Source organism: Vigna umbellata, chromosome 1 (assembly GCF_029865625.1).
Source record: "Vigna umbellata cultivar VRB3 chromosome 1, Vumbellata_1.0, whole genome shotgun sequence".
NCBI lineage: Eukaryota > Viridiplantae > Streptophyta > Magnoliopsida > Fabales > Fabaceae > Vigna > Vigna umbellata.
In genome coordinates this window covers 22,467,307-22,491,258 of record NC_142165.1, presented here as the reverse complement: position 1 = coordinate 22,491,258, position 23,952 = coordinate 22,467,307, and the positions used below count along the sequence as shown (strand labels likewise).

The following is a 23,952-nucleotide window of genomic DNA, read 5'->3' as shown; positions in this document are numbered from 1 at the left end:
CAAAATTTAACAAGTGAGGATACAATTGACACTTTTTTAAAAAGAGAGACCTTATTGACACAACTCACCAAAACTAGGGACAAAATAAGCTATTAAGCCTTATAATTATTTTTCCATGTAGAGAGTACGTATTCTAATGTAGAGAGTGTGGATTCCCAACTTCTAAATAAGAAATATGTCATGAAGGAATCACTTCCTAAATACGTGATGAATTGAGCAGCAAATAGAAAGAATATTATTAGGCAATTTTGACCCAGAATTATCAGATATTAACTTGTGGTGTTCAGGCAAGATTGATAATTTGATGAACTGACTATTTTGTTTATTACTAATCTTAGCTTCATAAATAGAGTGACGATACATTTTAATGGTATTGTTTTTTTTTATATCTATATGTTTTTGAATCAGATATCTTTTATCAATGTTGTTATGAAATTGCAGAAGCTTTATTTTAGTTGCAAATGGATCTATTGCAGTGTAATTGAACTAATGCAGTTTCAAAAATGTATTATAGTTCTAAAAATAGTTAACTGAACTATTGCAGTTTAACTGAACTAAAAATAGTTTAGTTCAGTTTTTTTTAACTATCTTTTAGTTCAGTTTAGTTTATTTAAATTGTTTTATAATTAACTATAATTATTTATAGTTCAGTTTAGTACACTTTGCCCAGTCCTATTTCTCCCTATACTATCCCAGACTTTTCACCATCCCAAACTTCTCCATGCATCTCTCTAATTTTTTTTTTTAAAATAACCTTAGGTAAAAATTGTTACTTTTACATTTACTTTTTCTACTTTTATTTAAAATCTAAAATGCTTTCCCCCTATTATTCACCCGCACACCTCACCTCATCACCACAATCTCAGTATCTCTCTTCCCCATCTCGCCTCTTCCATTTCTGTTTTCTCTCTTTCTCTTCCATTTTCGTCTTCTCTCTTTCCCTTTTCCATTTCCGTTGCTTCCATTGAGTTTGGTCCTTGGTTCGTGCTACGGAGGAGTGGGTTCGTTTTGTTTCCGGTTGGTTTGCTCTCTGATCCAGGTTGGTTTTCTTTCCTCTTTGTTTTGGATGTTTGTTTGCATGTTAGTTTGATTTATATGTATATTTAAGTTCTATTAATCTTTGTGAACAGGTGTTGGTAAATATGTATAATTTGGTGTGCTGCTATGTGAAAATGAAATGAAAAAGAAAAAATGAAATGAAAAAGAAAACCTGGAAGACTTCAATGGAAATGAGAAATCTATTAAGTCTTCAATGGAAATGAGAAATCTATTAAGTCTTCAATGGAAATGGGAAATTTATCAAGTTTTCAACGGATATGGAGATCCATTGAAGGCCTAATGAATTTTTTTTTTAAAGTTTTAGTTTATTAATTAATTTTTTTTAGATTTATTTATTTAGAATATATAATTGTTTTATATGTAGTTAATTTAATAATTTTTGTAAATTTACAATAATAAAAATTGTTTTGTTATAAAAAATAAAAACAAATCGTTGAAGGTGTAAACACAAATGGAAAATCTGTTCAACAAATCTTGATATTTGTAATTGAACGGATATCGATATATGTTAAAGGTCCAACGAATCACCCATTTTATTGATGTCTTTAATGATTTTGTTTTTAATTTTTTAGTTTATTAATTTATTGTTTTATAAATTTATTTATTGAAAGTTTTTAAATTAAGGGTTTTATTTATAACTAAATACGTAATTTATTTATTTATTTATAGTTAATGAATTAATTATTATTAATTTAATTATAGTTAATTGAAATTATTTTTAATTGTTTTATTTATAATTAATTACATAATTGTTTTATTAATTTAATTTAGTTTTAATATCTATTTTGGTATCTCGATTTGTAGGGTGTGTTCAAAGTTTACTTCTTTTTTTTCAAAAATTCACAACCATCATATATTTTACAAAAACAGTTCACGTTAGTCCTTTATGCTTACGGTGTTAAAAAGTTAGCAGTAGAGTTGCCCTCCGTGCAAAACCTGAATGAGTTGTTTAATTTATCATTATGTGACATTCTCGGTTTCTACGCTCTGCATTTTCCTCACTCTTCGACATCTTCCTCCTCCTCCTCTGAAAACCTAACTCTGGTGGAAAAACTTTTTCTCTCCAGTTCCTCAAACTCCACAATTTCTTCTTACCTCCACACCCTTACCTCACCAGAACCAAACTCGACTCCAATGTCACTAGCTACGTCCTCAACCACTTCACTTCATTAGGACTCAAGACCCACAACCAATACCACACTCCTTTTTTTCCCAGTTCACTCCCTCTCAACGCATGCGTGGTGATCATTCGGAAGGGCAGGGAGATGGGCGCGATGTAGTTGTGGAGAGAGCAGAGGTGCACAGGGTGACGACTGTGTTGGTTTACAGCAAGGGTGACACATGGTGTAAGGGGGTTTGAGAGGGGGCACACGATGAGAGGAGGAATATGGGGTTTGAGAGGGTGTTGTTTTTTATCCTAGTCAAACAAATTGAGTGAGCATAAATAAAAAAAACAGTTAAATTATTTTTGAACTGAAGCTACATATAAAGCTTAAAAAACCAAAGTGAAGTTCATTTCTCTGATCTCAGAAAAGGGAAAAGGGGATTAGGGTTTGGGAAGCAGCGTGCGATTATGGATTTCACAACGAAGAAGAAGGAATCAGAGAACAACAACGCTAATAACCCTAAAAACGCTCATCAAACGTTATATTCTTCCTCTCAATTGGCGTTAGAACTTGATTCAAGCAATAAAGAAACCGAAGAATGACAATCTCGTGTACTCAAAGCTGGTCCTCACCTTCTGTAGGTGTTTCTCTGTCACTTTAATTTTTTGTTTCTTTGCAACTGAATTATAGTGACTGGTTAATAATGAGTGATTGCAGAAGAAGGAGAAGTGTGATAAAGCTTCTAGTTTTGAGTGGGAAGGGACTGCCACATGGCAGTCGCTTAATGGTTGAGCTTGCTACGTAATAACTAACTTGATGGGTCATTCTATTTTGGCCAGGGGAGCAACTCGGTCATTAGCGTTTTTAACGCCGTAAGAAAAAAGGATCAACTTGAACCGTTTTTGCAAAATATAGGATGATGTTTGTGAACTTTTAAAAAAAAGAGGACAATTTTGAACACACCTTACAAACTGAGGGATCAAAATAGGTATTAAACCTTTAATTTATTCATAGTTAATGAATTAATTATTATTAATTTAATTATAGTTAATTGAAATTATTTTTAATTATTTTATTTATAATTAATTATGTAATTGTTTTATTTATTTATAGTTAATGAATTAATTTTTATTAATTTAATTATAGTTAATTGAAATTGTTTTTATTAAATTTATAGTTAATTAATTAATTTATGAAATATATTTGTAATTAATTTTTTTTAAATAATTGTGTTTGTTTTTACAGTTTTTTAATTTATATAATTAAATTATATTTAATATAATATTTTATTTATTTATTAGATATGTTTGTAATTTGTTTAGGTAAACTTTTTTTTTTAAAAAATAAGTTTGTTTTGTTTTTCTTTACATATGTTTTTTAGATATTTGCTTACTTTTGTAGTCATTTTTTTATTTATTGTGTTGTTTAATTATTTAATTTTGGTTTATTTAATAATTTAATTTTTTGTAAGAAATGATAAGAACATGTGGTGTATCATCTAGTTATCGAAGAGAGAGTTTTCCCAAAGTGAAGCAAGTAGACCTACAACTTTAACTCGAAGAAGGTGCCAAGCTGTTATTGATGCTCATGCAGAGGATGACCTTATAGCTGAGGAGTAGGTTTTTGAGAGGAAGTATTTAAGGTCCATGTTGAAGAAGAAGAGCATGAGGATGGTCCTTACATAGATGAGGATGTTGGTGGATTTTTTATAGGTCCACGTGATTGTTCGTTATTGACGAACTATGTTTAGCATGTTGCGTATACTATTTCCCAGGATCAGGTAAGTGGAAAACGTAAATTATAATTATTATTGTTTATTTTGAATACAAAATGAGGAGGAGATCAAGTTGATCTTCCACGACAAAAAATTAAGGAAATTATGACCCTATCACGAGAGAACTCCACAAATTGTATTGAATTCGGCTTTGATGCCTCTCACACGCATTTCTTATGGCTACACTGATACGAGTTTATTGCTCAAATTCATTGAGAGATGACATTTTGAGACGATTAGTTTCCATCTCCTTGTAGGTGAGATATCTGTTACTCTTGATGATGTCTCGACATTGCTTCACCTCCCAGTTCTGGGACAATTTTGTGATTTAGTGGAGTTGGACTTTGAAGACGCTCGTTCAACTTTGTTGTGCTTCTTGGCGTTGATCGTGGCAGGGTTGATGCGTAGATGGAAGAATCACGAGGGTCAAAAGTCAGACTTAGCTGGCTTAGAGAGATTTATCTTGAATGGTGTGAAGCACAACAGTGGGAATATGCTGCTAGAACATATCTATTGTATCTAGTTGGATGCACATTATTCGCAAATAAGAGTTTCACTTCTATTCGCGTGTCTTACTGTTTTTTAAAGACATACACGCATGTGACAAATATGTTTGGGGTGTTGCTGCACCCGCCCATTTATACAAGTAACTTGGGGATGCGAGCCTGACTTCCACCAAGTAGATGGACAAATAATTGACTTTGTTACAGGTACACATATATCTTCCACTTTGATTTGATGTACTTGTTTCAATGTTTGAAGATGAAAGATGAAAGATGTTTCATTGAATAATTTTTTTTATTTGGATATACAAGCATTTCCCTAGAATGGGAAGGAGGTGGTTGATGTCTTCTTACGATGATACCACATCGCGTGCCGCCAGGTGTTGCACTCTTCTAGAGATTCGGTCACAGTTGGATACCCTAACATACACTGGAGTTATATGGCACCCGTGTGAGGGACATCGGGACATCTGTGCTTTCTTTGACATTTGTATGTATTCCAGATGGATTCATATTGGTGATGTCTTTTGCTAACATCTATTTGAGCTTGTTCTGAGGCAGTTTGGGTTTCAACAGGTCATTTCACGATCGCCTACTATCGTTGCAGATGCGGATACCATCGATTATGTCTGGTTGCATTTCACAGATTACGTTCTAAGGGATATGAGACTTACAACATTCCCTTCTGATTGTGTTGATGGATACATAGAGTGGTTCAGGAGGGTTTCACATCCATATATTATTTTTCCTCTAGGATCAACACTTGGTTGCTCCTCATCTACAACAACAACAATATATGAATATGAAATCCTCCTGAAGCACTTTATGTATCCATTAACACGATCAGAAGGGGATGCTGCAAGTCTCACATCCCTCAGTGTGATCTGTGAAGTGCAACCAAACATAATCAATGGTGACTATATCCGCATCTGCAACGGTAGTGGATGATCGTGGAATGACCTGTTGAAACCTAAACTACCTTAACACAGGCAGATACGATAAAGGACGTCACCAATCCAAATCCATTCGAAATACATACAAATGCCGAAGAAAGGACGAATGCCCTGATGTCTCCTTACACGGGTGCCATATAACTTTAGTGTATGTGAGGGAATGCAACTGTGATTGAATTTCTGGAAGAGTGCAACCTTGCGTCGAGATCTGCCACCTAATAGCAGGTGGTGTGGTATCATCGTAAGAAGACACCAGCTACCTTCTTCCTATGTTAGGGAAATGCTCATATACCCAATTCTAAAAAAAAAATTATTCAATAAAACATCTTTCATCTTTGAACATGGAAACAAGTACATCAAATCAAAGTGGAAGATATATGTTGTAACAGAGTCAAATATCCGGCCATCTGCTTGGTGGAAGCCAGACTCGTATCCCCAAGATGCACGTATAAATGGGCGAGTGCAGCAACACCCCAGACATATCTGTCACATGCGTGTATGTCTCTAAACAACAGTAAGACACGCGAATAGAAGTGACACTCTTATTTGCGAATATTGTGCATCTAACTATAAACAATATATATGCTCTAGCAACCTACTCCCATTATTGCGCCTCACACCACTCATGATAAATCTCTCTAAGCCAGCCGAGCCTGACTTTCAGCCCGTGTGATTCTTCTATCTCCGCACCAGTCTTGCCACAATCAATGCTAAGAAGCTCGACAAGGACTGAACGAGCATCTTTAAAGTCCAACTGCACCAAATCATAGAATTGTCAAAGGACCGAGAGGTGAAGGAACGTCGAGACATCATCAAGAGTAACAAACATCTCATTTACAAGGAGATGAAAACTACTCGTCTCAAAATGTCATCTCTATTTGAATTCGAGCAATAAGCCCTTATGGGTGTTGTCATAAGAAATGTGCGTGAGAGGCACCAAAGTCGAATTCAACACAGTTTGTTGAATTTCCTCGTGGCATGGTCCTAATTTATTTAATTTTTTGCCGTGGTAGATCAACTTGATCTTCATTCGATTCTAAACAATATTATTTAATATAAATTGTATTCAAAATAAACAATAATAATTATAATTTAAGTTTTGCACTCACCTCGCCCTACGAAGGACAAATAACTTTCACCCAAATTAGAGTAAAATTAAAGATCATACATGAAAAATAACCTTTTCAAGATTAACAAAAGGTGTGCTAAGATGCTTGTTGACATAAAATAACTTTAGCTCGTCTTACAAGAGTTATTTGATGTAGATAGGAGCTTTACAAGATCTTCTTGATATATACGAAGCTAAAAATATTTTCTACAACATAAGATCGTGTGTGTATTGTTTGATTAAAACTTCGTTTATCAAATAAGACAAAAGACAAAGGTATACATTTAGGGATGACAAGAGGTCGGGTTGGACACGGATAGTGCCTACCCGCAACCCGACCCGAAAAAAAATCGACCCGCTACCTGACCCATTACCTTCACGGATACCCGTTTAAAAAATATCCACGAATATTTTAAAACCCGCAGATACCCGTGGATACCCGCGGATACCTTCAAATATTTTAAAAAGAATATTTTTATAAAATATTAAAATTAAATTTAAATAAAATTACAAAAAATATATAAAATATAATATAAATTAAAATTAAATTTTAATTAAATTTAACCTTATAAAATATAAATTAATGTTAATTTTAATTAAATTTAACTTAATAAAATATAAAATAAATTTTTATTTTTATTTTTTGCGGGTAGCGGATATCCGCGAGTACGGTTAGTATAATATCCGCACCCGACCCGTTTATAAGCGGGTACTAAAATATCCGCTACACGCAACCCGCTACACGCAACCCGCGAGTAGTAAATATCCACGGATATTAACTATCCGTCGCGAGTTTTATCCACGGATATCTGCGAGCGCGAATTTTTTTTGCCATCCCTATGTTAAATGAAATACTTGCGTTTTAAAGCTATATTTAGAAAATTGTCATATCTTACAAAATTTGCATGTTAGTGCCCATGGATGTTGCATGCGAACTAGGGTTTCTACGATTTGGGTAGCGATTATGTATGTTTATGGTTTGCTGCATGTGTGAATTGGGTTTCTAAGTGTCGCGATTGCGATTTTCTTTTTCATATTTGGGTTGGAATTTCTGGTTTGTAGGTTAGGGATTTCGATTCGGTTCTTGCTTAATGGTGGCGAGGCGCAACGCATGATGGAGATTTTACCCTGATTACTGGCTACGCGGGTTAGGGTTTCATTGTGGATAGGGTTTGATTTCTGGTTTTTCTGTTGCTTTTCTCTGCTTCGAATTATATGTCTGTGTTAATGGTGGTGACGACAACATGATGGCCTAAGGGTTTGTTGGTGGCACGTTTCGTTCTGCGGCAACAGCGACGGCTAGGGTTTCACAATGGTGGCAGAAAGGTTTTTGATCTTAGGAAAATTAGGGTTTCACGATGTCCTCCTAGCCTTTTACATTAACATTGCCACATCAATGGATCGCAGTTGCCACATCATAAAAAAATTAGACAGATCACAATTTTCACATCATTGCACTGTTATGTTTTTAACGCCGTAAGCCAAAAAGACCAACTTGAACCGTTTTGAACGAAATATGGGACAATAGTGAACTTTTTTAAAAGGTAGGACGACTTTGAACACAACGCCCCAAACTAGGGATTAAATGATGTATTAAACTTAATATTTATTCTTTTATCTCTTAAATTTCATTTTACATTCACAATTAATACTTAAAAAAGAAAACCTAATTTAATTAAGTTAGAATGATTATTTATTTTTATTTTTAAGGTTATAAATTAATGTAAAATTTTAGAAACAAATTTTAAATTCGTATAACAAATTTAAAAGATGAGAGCATCTTTAATCTAAATTATTTTATTAAATTAAAATTAAATATGAATTATACTGTTCCAAATTTAATGGAGAATTATAACATTACAAAATACAATACCTATATTTTACTAATGAAAAAAGTAAGAAAAATAAAAACGAGACAAGACATGCTCTCCACTGAACCGAAGTACTCCCTTCTTTTCCCTTCCTTTCTGTCTCTCTCTCTCACACGCTCATTCTCCTTTTCTTCTGTTCTTCTCTTTGTTCTGTTTTTCTTTCTCTCTCTTCAGTGCACAGTAGAACCAGAGGCAGCCATGAAGAAGACCAACACGAATATGCAATGGCCTCATTGAGAGAATGGCTCAGCAAAACAATGCCGACAACAACGTTGTGACCCAGGAACAACATCAACAGCTTGTGAACCCCGTGTTCCATGACTTTCTTGGCACTAAGAGCACCAACCCCATTCACTCCAATGTGCTCTATGCCCCCCAAACCTCTCATCTTTACGTCACCCGCTCCTCCCTATCTTCCGCCACCGTGTTCAGCGGCGCTGCCACCTCCCACCTCGCTTCCGGTGAGCCGGTTCCACCCCCATTTGCTTCAAAACTCCATCTTTTCTTCTCCCCGCAAACCCCATGTGCTGCATTTTCGAGGGTCGAGTTCGGATTTCTCAGTGGAAGGCACTTGTTCACTTGTGACTTTAGTTTTACGTGTCTGTCTTCATTGTACACTTTTGTTGTTCTCTACCCTCAGTTTGGAAAAATATATATATTTTTTAGCAAGGATTTATTTGAGGGAAGGGGAATGTCAAAACTAAATTTTGTTAAATTTCTTTCACAATACATAAATTAAAATATGTTTTTTTTTTTGGGAAAAACTAAATAGTGGAGATTCCGTAAAATAATTTATCCATTGAAGTAATTTAGTTTTTGTTTACATTCTTATTTTCTTTTCTCCCGGAGTTATTGAGAAGTTTATGAATTGGATGGATTTGTTAGGTTGTGTTGCTCTTTCTTTTCTCAACAAAGTTGTTTGAGTGTGGGAGGATTTGTTTTTATTTAGAAAATTTCCTTCTCCACTGTTAACCATTCACCCAGTGTGTATTTATTTGGTAGAATCATTTTCTGGTAAGTTTTTACCTTTTTTTGTTATCTTATTTTAAGTTTTTAGTGGGTGTATGTTGGTTATATTTTATGCAACATAGTTCATGCTTCTATTAAAATCTTTTGACTTAAAATTGAGCAAGATATTTGAATCTACTCTAGGAGTTTCTGTTGTTTGAGCTTGTGCACTGGATAATAAAAACTGATGATATCAACTTTTAGTTTTCTTTTCATAATGCTGATGCCGATTTCTATTGTTTTTTTTTGTTTTGATTCTTGGATTTTTCGTTGAATACATAGGTGTTTTGAGTACTTTTTAAAATATTTAAACTGTATTGAGGAAAATTAAAAATGAAAGTTTGAAGTGTTTCCCACTTTTAATTTTGAGTGTAATGCTGTTTGTTCTTCATCAATTTGATAGAAAAACAGATTGGGAATCATCTTGAGGGAGTTCCATTCTATGGTCCGAAGAGTGAATTTTGTGGCATTGAGATAGCTAACAGAGTAGTGAGAAAGAAGAGAAGTAATTCTGATACCACTTTTATCTTTTCTTCCAGAGATTCCTTCCAAATGGTCCCTCATTCCCTTCAAAACTCACATTCCATGAAGGTCTCACATAATTCTTCATCTGTTTCATTCATATGACCAAAATGGAAACACGTTTTGCTTTTGCATTCTGTTGGTTAATTCTTGAACCTGGTTTTGATACAGATGCTTCGGAATGCAGCTACTTCTGATTGCCTTAGAAGGTCTAATGGTGATGATGTGTTTCTTCCTATGCAGTCACTGAAGCCAACAACCAGTGGCTCTCAGATATTGCAGACTCCCACTGGAACTAAGTCTGATGCAAATAAATTGGAAAGATCAATTCTCATGAATTTTGGTCCTTTCATGCAGTTAGCTCCTCTTATGGACCAAAGAACTTCAAACAAGATGGGTGATACTAGTGCTGCTCCTTCATTTATCTCTCAGTTAGCTGCTGATGAAGGGTCTAGAACCAGAATCAAGGGTCCTGGGCTTTTCAGTTCCATTAACACAATCAATGCAGTCACTGATAAGACTTCTTCCATGCTTGGTGGCAGCAGAGCAAAGCCTGTGACAAACATAGTAGACCCTGAATCTTCCACAATTCTGAAGTAAATCTATTAATATAGTTTCCCAATTTTCCTTGTGTTTTTTACATGCCCTTTATGATTTTACCTTGGAAATGGATTTTATACATTTTGGTTTGGCTGCAGTCAACGTGGCTCATCATCTGCCACCTGTCAGATGACTATCTTTTATGGAGGTCAAGCTCATGTGTTTGATGATGTACAGCCTAATAAGGTCAGCTTTTTATGTTAGTGAGGCTTATCTGTTTTCTGAGTTTAGTGAAATGTGGACTGAGATTAGTTTTTGTTTATAATTTATAATCATCTGGGAATGAAAACTTGTATCTTGGAATACTATTGTTAACTTCAATGTAACGATTTTGTCATAGCAGGTTTTTAGGACAAATTCGTTAAGCCAGTTCTATTTGTGTTGCTTCTTTGTATCTGTGTAACCAACCATTGCCTTGAAAATAGAGGAGACTTGATGATGTTTGTCACGCACTTAAAGAGCTGTTAAACAGGCTTGTGTTGTAAACCATGAAGAGTGTATAAGTATTGAAAATAGCAAGGTTGTAATATGAAGCAGGGCTAGTTCTGATAGAGTTTAATATTTATGCATTGTGTATGTTGATCAATCAAATCATTGCTTATAAGATTTTTAAGATCATTAGTATTAAAGTCAATAAGTTTACTATGCATGGTGGTGGTTTCTGATTGGATTACAGTGTAATCTTTTACACTAGCAGTGTGTAGAGTGTTATCTATGCATGTTTTATGCTTTGTAACTTCTGCATGCTCTCTGATGAATGCAGGCTGATGTTATAATGGCTTTAGCTGGCTCTAATGGTGGATCTTGGACCACAGCATTCTCGTCCAAATCTTCTGTAAAGCTACACCATGATAGTAACTTGGAAAGAAATTCAAGTCATCATGCCACTGAACCAGGTGGTCAACTGACTTCCACAACAGGTATGCATGCATTGCATCATATCATATTATGAATTTGGATTCTCTGTTGAGATTTCGGTGCTATTCTTCTGCCGTGCCTTCAAAATACTGATTTTGATGTTTTAAAATATATTAAAAACTTTTTAATATATCAAGATCAATGTATTTTGAAGGCTCGGTAGAAAAGCAATACCAAAACTCAGCAGAGAATTTGAACTCATGTTATACTTAATGGAGATGGTGTTGACAGAATACAAAGTCTTATTTCTTATTGGTTAAAAGTCTGGTTGAAATTTCATGATTTTTGTTGTGGCATGATTCCTTAAACTCAAACACTGAAGTCACTTATTACGGAACTAAAATCAGCTTTTTCATTGAAAAATAAAACTTCTATTGTATTTAATGATTATATTTGTCTATCAGTATACTTGACAACACATGTTTTTGTGCAAATACATGATATACGTATGATTGTTGAACTGTTGTGTGAGTATGTATTTGAGTAATACTAGATTGAAAAAAATAAAAGACAGTCTCTGAAAAATTATCAAAAAGCTTTGATGATAAATGAAGTGAAAATGGAGAGATTACTTTTTTTAACACTATTTGTTTTTTGTTGTTTTTGTGTTCCTATCCTGTTCATGTTAGCATGACCCTTCATTAAAATAAGCTTTTGTTCTTTGACATCGAAGTTTGATTTCTTTTCAGCTGAAGATACAAGAAAATCTGGTTCAAGCTGCAAATCCTAGTTCTGAAGACAAGAACACAATGATATATAGTTGGTGTACAAGGTTTTCTGTATTTATTAGAATGCTTTAGACCTTTCTACAATTCTGATGACTACTGTGTATAATAATCCTCTCCTTTTGTGTAATTTTGTTGAGTTTTCAATGTTTTTTTAGTGTTTATTGCCTAAAGGGGGCCTATTGGATATTTATCATATAATGCATGAAGGTCTTTCAAAGGAAAATTTACATATTTTTCAAATTTACAGAAATGGATAGATTTAAAATATATAAATAAATGGGTAAATAGTTTGAGAAACATAATTTTGAACGTTAAGATTATGTTTTAAAACACGATTTTTGTGACATCCTTCTACCTCCATTACTACTTTTATTGTGTTTTTACTGAAACCTTGATAAAAAAAACTACCATATAACATCTTTACTATGGTGGTTAGATATATTTCTCTTCAAACAGAACTTTACACATAAAACAGAACACCAGACAATCCAATCGTTTAAATGTTACAAGGGTTACATAAAAGACAAATCTTTTTCAAAATCTTTCAAATGTCAATAGTTTATACATTCTATATTTTATTTATATTTTTAAAATAATTATATTATATTATCATTGTCTTTAAAAAAATCATTAAATAACATTCAATTTTAAAAATCAAAATAATTAATTACAATACTAATTAAATTGGATACCTTTTTTATAAATTATTTATACCCTAATTTAATAGTTAATATTAGAAATCAAAGTTATAATTCACAAATTAATTATAATTTTTCATTCATAATAAAAATTATTTTAAATATAATTAATTAATTTTAAATTTATAAAATGATATCTAAATTAATCATAAATACCTAATTGTTTTTAATAATTAATTATTATTTAATTATTTTCTTACTGTGTATATTTTTTTAATTATTCAAATAGCTTTATTAATAGTAGTTTGAATGTTATTCTACCATTATTAACCATATATTAATATCTTAATGAGTTGAATGACCAACTTCAAAAACACAGATAGGTATCTTGTGCCTCAAGTGCACCCAATATAAAAGTTTAATTTCATCCTATTCTAAAATTTGTCCTTAGTTAAATGGATTTAGTATCATTGAAAATGATTTTATTATAATTAATTAACTTAATTACTAACAAACTAATTTAATAAAAACACGCATTCAAACTGCATAATCCACATATCATTATACTCCTACTTTTGGCTTTATCTCTAATAAGATCAAATTGAAGAGATTAAGACTACAACAGTTTCATTTATTCTGTACTTTTATTTTTAAAAAAATCAATGTAAAAATTGTTTTATTGTTTGATGTGATAAAAATAAATCCAAATTACAGTCGTTGAGAGGTTAAAGAACAACTAGTTTAATCGTCAAATAAGTTCAACAAAATTTAAATATATTCATCTTAATTCTATATTGGTTTAATCCTTTTGAACATTTCTATTTGTGGAGGTTTCTCTCAAGTAGTTTTTCGTATTCTAAATGGTCTCAATTAGGTCCCTTATTGTATAAAATTGAATCAATTTAGACCTCGCCGTTAATTAGGCCGGACGACGTTAAAAATTTTGATATGTGGCTTGGTGACATGAGCAAGTTGTTCTGATACATAGGTTGTTGAGTTGGCTTTCTTTTAAATAAGTTGGTGGTCGGCCAGGAAGTCGGTCACTTGGCCTGGTGGTCAACCACTCAACCTGGTGGTCGACCACTCGGCCTGGTGGTGGCCGACCACCAGACCGAGTGGCCGACCACTAGGCCGAGTGACCGACCACCAGGCCGATTGACCGGCCACCAGACCGATTGGTCGACCACCAGGCTGAGTGACTGACCACGAGGCCAAGTGGCCGACCACTTGGCCGACCACCAACTTATTTAAAAGAAAGCCAACTCAACGACTAATGTATGCCACGTCAGAACAACTTGCTCATGTCACCAAGCCACGCATCAAAATTTTTAACGTCGTCCAGTCTAATTAACGGCGAGGTCTAAATTGATTCAATTTTATACAATAAGAAACCTAATTGAGACCATTTAGAATACAAGGAGCTATCTGAGACAAACCTCCACAAATAGAGATGTTCAAAATGATTAAACCTTCTATATTCCATCTAATTCAATCAACTAGTTTATCGTATTGAAGAATTTATTAATATAATTGATATTAATAAACTTACCTTAAATTTTGTCTAGTTAAAGTAATTCTCAATATTTATATCTAGCATATTTTTATTCTATTTTAGAGTAATATTTTATTTTTACTTCTTTTAGGTTTTTTTTATCATCAATACAATTATTGTCTTAAATTAAACATAAGGATAGCCAAAATTAAAATTTTCAAACTCTTTATATAAAACAAAACTAAACTAGTCAAAGGTCAAATACATTAATACATTTCTCTAAATATTTAGTAAATTGAAAATAAAATGGCCTATAATTAAGAATGCTTTTGTTAAAAAAAATACAAAGTTTGGATTGAGTCTTGTAAGAGTTACTTCTATAGATTATATGCTTTGATATTGGATTGAGTCTTTGATATATGGTCAAAGAACAAGTTAATTTTAACAAGTAAGTTCGGCATTTTAGGTGGTGGAAAGATTCCATGCATGATATTAGAATGAATATGCAAACTTATGTGTTAGGGAATGAACTTATAATCTTGTTAGGAAATTTCTATTGATGGAGTAATTTCAGGATTATAGATTTAATATTTAAATTTTTGTAAAATGTTTATATTAAAGTATCCCCGCAGAACATAAATTCTAATATTTAAGATTTTAAAGATCTTAAATTATATAAAAAATATATTTTGGTTTTAGAAGTATGTTTTTTAACAACCTGACTAGATAAAGTTAAATTAATTCGTAAATTTAAAAGAAAAATTATTTTGTAATTTTAATATCGCAAGATTAACTAATTTATTTATTTGTAACAACTTAAAAGTAAGCCATAATAATTTATAACTAAATCAAGGTGTACATTACTTTACAATAATATTTACTTAAAAGAAAATCATTTACAAAAACAAGTTTTTCACTTGAGCAAATTCAAAGCTCCTCAATGTTATGCATTCATATTAACATCTACAATCATATATATATATATATATATATATATATATATATATATATATATATATATATATATATATATATATATATTTATTTATTTATTTATTTTGAAAGATATATGATCATCACAATCAAACACACATAAATAAGAGTGAACTAACAAGAACATCAAACATCATAAACAATAATATACATCAATAATCATATAACAACTCATCGAAATCTTTCATAAATCTGGTGTCTTGCAACACCATTCAATTTCATCATTTGTCTCAACAACCATTCACAAAGTTTATTGTCTCAAACAATAGTTTAAACACATCATAATAGGTTCAAAACTTGTCATCACAACAATTAACATAACCACTAGTGATCTCAATGTTAGGAATCAATTTGTAATTCTTGCACGCAGTTTACCAACAATCGCTCACCACTAGAGCAATCACCCGTATACAGCCTCACAAACATGGTCCACTTTTCGCCACTCTTCTTCAGAACTTCCTCGACGAAATACACAGGTGCGACTTTTCATTACTCTTCTCGAGAGCTTCCTTAACGAAGTTCATCTCTAGTAGAGTTACACAAAGTTACCCTTCCCACTACTCTCCTTGAGAGACTTACGGGCAAAGACCACTCCCCACTACTCTCCCATAAATTGACAAAGTGTCCATTTTTCATTGAGTTATCACCACCCAATCATACATTTACACGTCTTCACAATCACACTAAATAACATCAATGCACAATTGCTACTCAATGAAATAATACATCACATAAAACATTATTCATGTGATGCCCATCGCACATAACCTAAGCTCAGATATATGAATACAACAACACGAAAATACTCCATAACATAACCCTTTACCCTCTCCACTTACTTCCTCTGAATGTTCTTCCTTTGAATGATTTATCATTACCTTAAAAATATCTTCTAATAGTCCTAAATTCTCAATATCATAGGATTAAACTATGAATTTATTCTATTTCGTTCTTACTATACAACCACTCATTAATTTTCTCAATCGATTAAACTCTACTTAACTTAACGTAAGCTTAATTCATGAAATTCAACTCAACATACCCAACTCTAACAAGCAACTCAATATACCAAATCTCACGAATCAATTCAATTTCACAAATCAACCACCATATCATCATACAAACATTAAGTAAAACTTTTCTATCAATTAAAATCAAAGAAACTAGCTCTCTGTACCTGACAAATGACCTAACAACTTTAGGAGTTCTAACACAACTCCATAAGCTCTAGAGGCTCTATTTGCTCATACGAACAACAAAAACACTATCAGGATACACTTTTAGAATCATTGATCAACAAAGACTCAAACCGAAGATTCAAAGGACACATGCAAACTGAGCAGACCTATATGCAATAGATACAAAAAACAAATACTAAGAAAAATCTTGAAAACTCAACTTACTTAAATGGAGAAACTAATCAATCTATATTGAAGAGTTCATCATAGAGATCAATCTATATTGAAGAGCTCATCATAGAGATCAATCTTATGGTCTCGATTCTTCAATTAGACGAATAGGGAGGAAGAACTCTTATAGAAAAATCAAAGAGCTTTAGAAAAGTGATTTCTAGAGCTTTTAAAATAATGAAACTCGTTTATAACGAAACTATTTATATTAAAACCATTTAATTTTAAAATAATTAAGTCTCATTATTTTTAAATCACTATCACTTCTAAAATGTCATTTTATATGTCTTTGCATCTCTATTTGTGCTCGTAATTCTATCCGTAATTGCTTTTGAGATTCTGTTTGTAAATGTTATTATGTTTGCATTTGTTGTTGCATTTGAGACATTTGTAGAGCTATTGTAATGATTTCTTCTGTTTTACATTATTTGAATTTGTGGAAGGACCTATAACTAATCAAAATGAACCATTCATACTGATGATGAGAAGATCTAAGCTATGGTCAATACCATGAATTCTACCTTTCTTATTTTACCATCCGATCTCATACATCTTGATCAACTTTAAGATGCTTTAGTACATTTTCTCCATGTTTTTCTACCATAGAACTTTCATATATGATTCCTATGTAATAAATCAATCATTTTGTAAGATAAGATTAAATAACTAAATAAATCTTATCTTTAAAACATGTATATGTACAATGAATTTCTTTTGCTTTATTGGAGACATGTTGACCATCTTTTCTTTTAAGAACTTTGTTGTATAGTTCACATAAAAAAAACAGATCAATTGCATACCATCTCCTGTAAAATAATATGTAATTTTAGAGAATAAAATCCTATCAAAATCCAAATATACATGATCAATTGTTAAAAATAGAATTCTCACTGATTTTGGATAAATCAGTGTAATAATTCTTAAATTACCAACGTTAAAAATGAGCGGTGACATTTTTGTAAATAAATGCAATTATTAAACGTCGTTTAGAATTGTAATTCGACGTAAAAGGATATAAAACGTCGAATGACTTTTAAATTCGACGTCAAAAGGTTAGTGAATTCAATAAAAATTTGAGCGGGAAATTGAAAATTCATTCACTTTATCTTAGCGCGCGATTAAACTTGTTTGTTGTTGGTTATTATTGTTTGTTGTTGATACTACACGTTCATAGTTCATGCTTTATAAAATACCAAAGATTGAAATTTGTTGTTTTTCTGTTTTTCAGGTCTCGTAGAGTTTATAAAAAATGATCACAATTAATTAAAAAAAACAAAAAAAATTAATTAATATCGAATATTGACAAAATTCGAGTTAAGTTTAACGTCGAATATTGACAAAATTCGACGTTAAGTTTAATGTCGAATTTTTTAAATTCGACATAAATTTAATGTCTCTTAATATCATTCGCGATTTCGCCGTTAAAAGCCCAAAATATTCGACGTTGTACGAATTTTTGTACTAATGATACTTTAAATACATATTTTAATAAATTTTTTTCATTTAAAATAAAAAATAATAAAAATAAAAAATTATTCAAATATTCTTAATCTTAAAACTTAGAATCTATAATATATAAAGATATTTTCGTTAACTAAAATTTGATTAGCAAATCCCAATTTTGAAAATAAGTATTAGATAAAAGAAATAAAAAGTTGTCTTTTATAAAGAAAAACTAAGAAACTATTAAGAAACCAAATAATAGAGCAAAAGTCTCATTCAAGTGCCAAGAATGTCAACTATTGAGGAAGCACATACGTAGGGATTAGGCATTGATGTTTGCAGAGAACTCAAAGACATAACCATATAATACAAATGGCACCGCCAAATCAAGACAAAGCTTTACGACTACAAAAATGTAAAAGGTTTCGTATGAACCGCCTTTAAAGTCATGTTTGACACAAACTACTCATATTATGTGAATTTATTACTTATGGATAATGTTGCACCAGTTTTTCTATAAATGTTTTTGGAAAATTAAGAATTATTTTTTATATAAATTAAAAGTATGTATAATTTAAAACTTATATTTGAAAATTTATATAAAGAGTTTTGTAAATTAATTTTAATTTCAAAATTTATCTTTTATTTTCTTTAAAGTTTTATATTGAGTCGTGACATGTACTATTTTGAGTACATACTCGAAATCATTACCCAAACTTACCTAAAATAAAAAAACATGTTAAGTGTTATTTATTTAATTTTATTTTGCTGAAATATAGTAGTGTTTTACTTTATATTTAAAAATTAGTTGACTTTTACAATCTAAACAAAATTATCGATTCATGTCTTCTTGTATTAATCCTTTCAATTTATATATATATATATATATATATATATATATATATATATATATATATATATATATACCACGGGAAAAAAACAAATATTGATAAAGAATATAATAAAATAGTAAAGACAAAAAAATTAGAAACAATTATTGTGATTAAAATAAAAAAAATAATGTGAGTATATGTTGAAATTAAATTGTTTGCTTTATACTTAAAAAACTAAAAGAATAATTCAGAACAAAAGTCAAACATGAGGCATTAACTTTGTATTAATTAATCTTATCAAAATCAATTTTTAATTTTAGTTAAAAATAATGAGCTTTGAGTTCTTTCTTCCTCCGAACAATATTAAAAGTATATATTTCAAGAATAAAAAAAAAAACTTTCAAGCTTTTAAATTTTTAATGATTGAATTAACTTTTCCCATGTTTCTATTTAAGCCACAAATATAAAAACAATGAGAAGCACGTTAGACTTTTCAACATCCTAGTTTTCCAATTAACCAAAGAAAAAAATTCTAAAAGAAACAATAATTTGAAAATGACTCAATTGACCTGCCTCTATTATTGTTTTTTTATTTCCCCTATTAGTATTCTAATTAAAGGTTAACATTGAAGAATGAGTTCCTTTATTAAAACATATGCTGAGCAAAGTCCAATAGTGGAGAATTTTATTGGAAAGTGTCAGTAATTTCTAATTTTCAGAATGTATTTCTTTCAACTAAGAAAATGCATTATTTATATTTTCAGATACCAAGTATATCTCAATGAGAATCGAGACTTAATTTTTGAAACGTGATTTTTTTTTACAAGATCCATCTCTCTACCGACATTGAACGAGGTTTTCATAAAAGAAAATTAAATTAATTACAATTAACATGTTTAAGTTAATTTGAGTTTTCTTATCTAATTTTTCTATTTTTATTTTTATTTTCAACTTGTGTAAAACTAATTTTAATTTTCTAAGTAACGATTAAATTCATTCAAAATAGGCCGTAGTGATCTATTTCCATGTGAAATAGATACTCAACAAAATCATTAATTATAGTTGATATTAATTATTAGGGTAACAAGTTAACAACACCCTTATATATCTTGATTAAAAAATAATTCTTAACCATATTAACTTGTTTAAATTGAATATCTTTAAAACATCTCCACGAATGTCTATTTTTGATAAAAAAAAAAAAGGGTTTCACTTACTTAATATATTATAAATTAACTTTATATTTAATAGATACGAAACTTCCAACACATTCAAGCTATTATTATTTTGAGGAAGAAATTAAATATTAATAGTTTGTCCCATAATTAATAAATTAAATAAAAAATTTTAGAATAAGTTTGTAATCAGTATATAACAATAATAAAGTTAAAAAGAGGTTAGATATGAATATTTAGGTTAAAGAAGTAATGAAGATTAATTAGTTTTGAATGGTACTAATCAAAGACAATGCTTCACCAAGGTTGGTGGCCTTGATGCCAATGTACTCCTTGATAGACAAAGAACGAAAACGAGGGAAAGGAGTGAGAAGAAGCAACGGAGAGAGTACATAATCCAAAGGGGGGCCATAGAAATAGGCCACAGAGTATCTTTGCCTTGCACTGTTCACCATGACACGATGCAATGCACAACGGAACCTTGAGTTGGACAAGATGTGAAGAATGTCACCGGTGTGAACAACAAGGGTGTCGGGGTGAGGGTGCACGGAGACCCACCCTGCACCCTCCTTGAAGATTTGCAGGCCATTCGTTTGGCTCTGGTGGAGGATTGTGAAGAGGGAAGTGTCCGTGTGAGGGGCTAGACCCATGGCTCGGTTTGGCTCAGGGCAACAAGGGTAGAAGTTCAGCTGAACAGCTTCACACAGCTCACTTGAACCAATCCACCCCTTTCCATCTTCAGAAATCTTCAACAATGTCAATATCATCTGGGTTAGCTTCTCTGCTAGCAGCTTCATTTGCTTCTGGTAATTCTCCATTATGTTGCTGCATAAACACAAACATACTTTCATTTTACTTTATCAACTATTTTCGTGTTAGTTTTCTAATTGAAATTACTCATATCCACTTTTTATAGTATAATTTTTTACAATGGTACACGTATAATAAGCTGCACCTAAGTTGTATTCTTTGTATCTATATATAAAGACGTTTTGTAATGGACAAGTTTAATCAGATCATGTTTATATATATATATATATATATAATAATACGTGTTCTTTGATATTTTTTAATGCTATGAAGATAGAGTTTGAATTTAATAAGGTTTCTACTAAATTATCTGAATTTTTTACTCGTTGATTCCAATGGGTTATAGAGGTTATTTAATATTAGAAAAAACTTATCATGCCAACATTTTGTGGAAAAGTTATTTGATTTTATCATGTTCATGTGATGGCATAAAAAAAATGTAATCATATAGCAAATGAGGACAAAAACATCAATTTTTCTTTATTCTATCGTTTATTATTGTATCTTGGAAAGAGAAATGCTGAATATGCGTTTTTCAAAGAAGAATTGTCCAAAACATAAACTAATATTCGATGAGACTCTTTCAAATCTCAAGGACAAACTCGAATCCAAGATGATGATGATGATGTTGTAAAGGATTCCATTATGTTGAAATTAAAATTTGATGTTAGCAAAAGGAGAGTAGCTATTAGCATATGAATGTCCACGTTGCATGGAAGTGCATGAGATTCTATACATAACATTTGTACTTACCAAAACCGTGTATGGTCATTAGGCCAAATCTTTTTGGCATCATCGCATGGAGACCCCATGATGGTGAATCCTTCATGCCACATGTGCTTGGGGAAGAATGATGATATCCGTGCCCGGCCGTAGCCGGTAGCCCCGGCGGCGGATCGTAGGGCCTTCAATTTCCTGTCGGCGGGGAGGGCAAAGAGCCTCTTAGCTTCTTCTTCAACCTCTTCAACAACACTTAAGGGTATGCCATGGTTCTTCAATTGGAAGGCACCCCACTTCTCACAAGCAAGGCCTATGAGTTCCATGGCATTAGGATCCATGAGGTCAATGATGGGTATGCATGATCCACCCCCATCATCATCATGATGATGATGAGCATCTTCAGATTGAGGCCATGCATGGGTTTCAGGCAAGGTCCTAAGTGAAGAAAAGTCTAAGGGGATAATATGATGGAGGTGGAGAGGGTAGTCTCTGTAGGCTTCAGAGAGAGTAGTGGCCATTTCAAAAGTTCAAGGAAGCAAATTGGATTTGGTTGGATTGATTTTCACAACCTTAATATATAAAAAGAATATTGCAAGAACATGTTTGAGATTAGGTTAAAACCTTATACAGTTGGGTGAGGTTGGCTCTTGGACTATGTTGTGTCGGATTTTGGGTTATGAAGAAGGAATATGGTTTGAGTAAGACAAAAGAAGGAACAAACAATTTGTGAGTGTGGAATCTCAAGATCTTAAATATTAAAATAAGAATGGGAGAAAGAAACCTTTTTCTTTATTCCATGATAAAGTTTCACTCATGCGGCAAAGGGAGAAAAGAAACAGAAAATTTTGATAGAGGATCCTTTTTGTTTCCCTTTAGCTTTTGTGGACAAAAATAGGACACGCTTTGTCTTCTAGTTCGAAAACCAAATGAACAACGTTGTCTTGTTCCACCAAATAAAGAGTTTACATGTGCTCCATGCTAATTTGCTGATTTGATAAACTCAAATATGCAATCAATTTCATTTTCATGCAATATGATATATAGTTCAAACTATATATCTCTTAATTCTTCCATAGCAAATGGCCGGTATACCAATAATATTGTTTTTTTAAGTGTGAAACACACTAGTTTTATAAAAAAATTATCAGTCAACTTTTTTATAAAAACCTACCTCTTTCATTTGTAAAATATTCTATGAATGATTTTTTTTAATATTATAATGTATTATTATTAGGGTCAATCATTACATTTAAAATATTATATATTCATTTTAAAACTAAAAACTCTGATTTTACAGAGTGTTTTGGAGGATTAAAAGAGAAATGTGTATTTAATTTTTTTTAATATCATTGAATGTATGAAAATAGTGAGTAATGAAATTGATGATTGGGATATTTTGAACCCCATGTCATGCATGAAAGATCTCATTGATTGAGTAAATCTTGGAAAACTATGGAAAGTGCTCCATGTTGATACTTATTTATATTATTGAAGGCTGCCACTGGCGGAGCACAAAGGAGAACTTTTGTACTACAACATAAGCCTTTGCCTGAAAAGAAAGGATGATTCCCATTTGCATGACATGGGGTTCAAAACATACAAGTTAAGATGGGAATACTTTTGAGGTTGTATTTTAGATCATTATGCATACATTAGTACATACATAATAAGACATTTCCATTTGTTGTTTGTGTCTGAAGTTGACAACATTTTCAAGCTTTTTTTTCTGGGGGGTTTCAAAGGTGTAAAGTGAAATCATTTGAACGCTGAGTAATCTGACGGAAAATACGATGAAGTCAATAAGAACATCATGAGGACAAAATAATTCAAATTGATATGATCAAAATGAAATCAGTGGAAAAACAAAAAAACAAAAACTAAGCTAGCTTTCAAACTTGACCTTTCTATGTTCTAACGTTTAATGGTGTAGAAATGTAGCGTTTTTAGATTTTATAGTGTAGACATTGACTCGGACATTTGAATGAAGAAAAAGGTGCCAATTAGACTCTATAGACAAGACTTTAGGGGTGTTACCATAATTACATTTCTGAATATCTTTTTATATTCAGATAATTATACATAACTTCTTATTTATTTAAACGACTTTAGTCTCCATAAAATTAATTATTTTCTATAAAAAATATTTCTCTATACTTTCTTCTCAAATTTGTTGATTTTTTAATTTTGGGGAGACTGAGACAATAAAAATGTCACATAATGATATGAATAAAAATTTTAATTTTTTTTAGAGATGAAATTATATAAAACCTAAAATAAAAAACCCACTTA

General features: G+C 31.6%; 2 protein-coding genes across 2 annotated transcripts; one reads left to right on the top strand and one right to left on the bottom strand.

The window, feature by feature from the left end:
* Positions 1 to 8,422: 8,422 nt before the first annotated feature.
* On the top strand, positions 8,423 to 12,298 carry LOC124827902 (protein TIFY 8-like). The gene is made up of 6 exons (XM_047301078.2): positions 8,423 to 8,835; positions 9,786 to 9,973; positions 10,076 to 10,500; positions 10,603 to 10,690; positions 11,268 to 11,424; positions 12,112 to 12,298. The coding sequence occupies exons 1-6, from the start codon at positions 8,616 to 8,618 to the stop codon at positions 12,150 to 12,152; spliced, it is 1,119 nt and encodes a 372-aa protein (XP_047157034.1). The 5' UTR covers positions 8,423 to 8,615; the 3' UTR covers positions 12,153 to 12,298.
* Positions 12,299 to 20,380: 8,082 nt separating this feature from the next.
* Positions 20,381 to 22,277, bottom strand: LOC124827893 (gibberellin 3-beta-dioxygenase 1-like). The gene is made up of 2 exons (XM_047301061.2): positions 21,697 to 22,277; positions 20,381 to 20,958 (listed from the first exon to the last, which is right to left on the bottom strand). Exons 1-2 carry the CDS (start codon positions 22,179 to 22,181, stop codon positions 20,397 to 20,399), a joined length of 1,047 nt encoding a protein of 348 aa, XP_047157017.1. The 5' UTR covers positions 22,182 to 22,277; the 3' UTR covers positions 20,381 to 20,396.
* Positions 22,278 to 23,952: the final 1,675 nt, after the last annotated feature.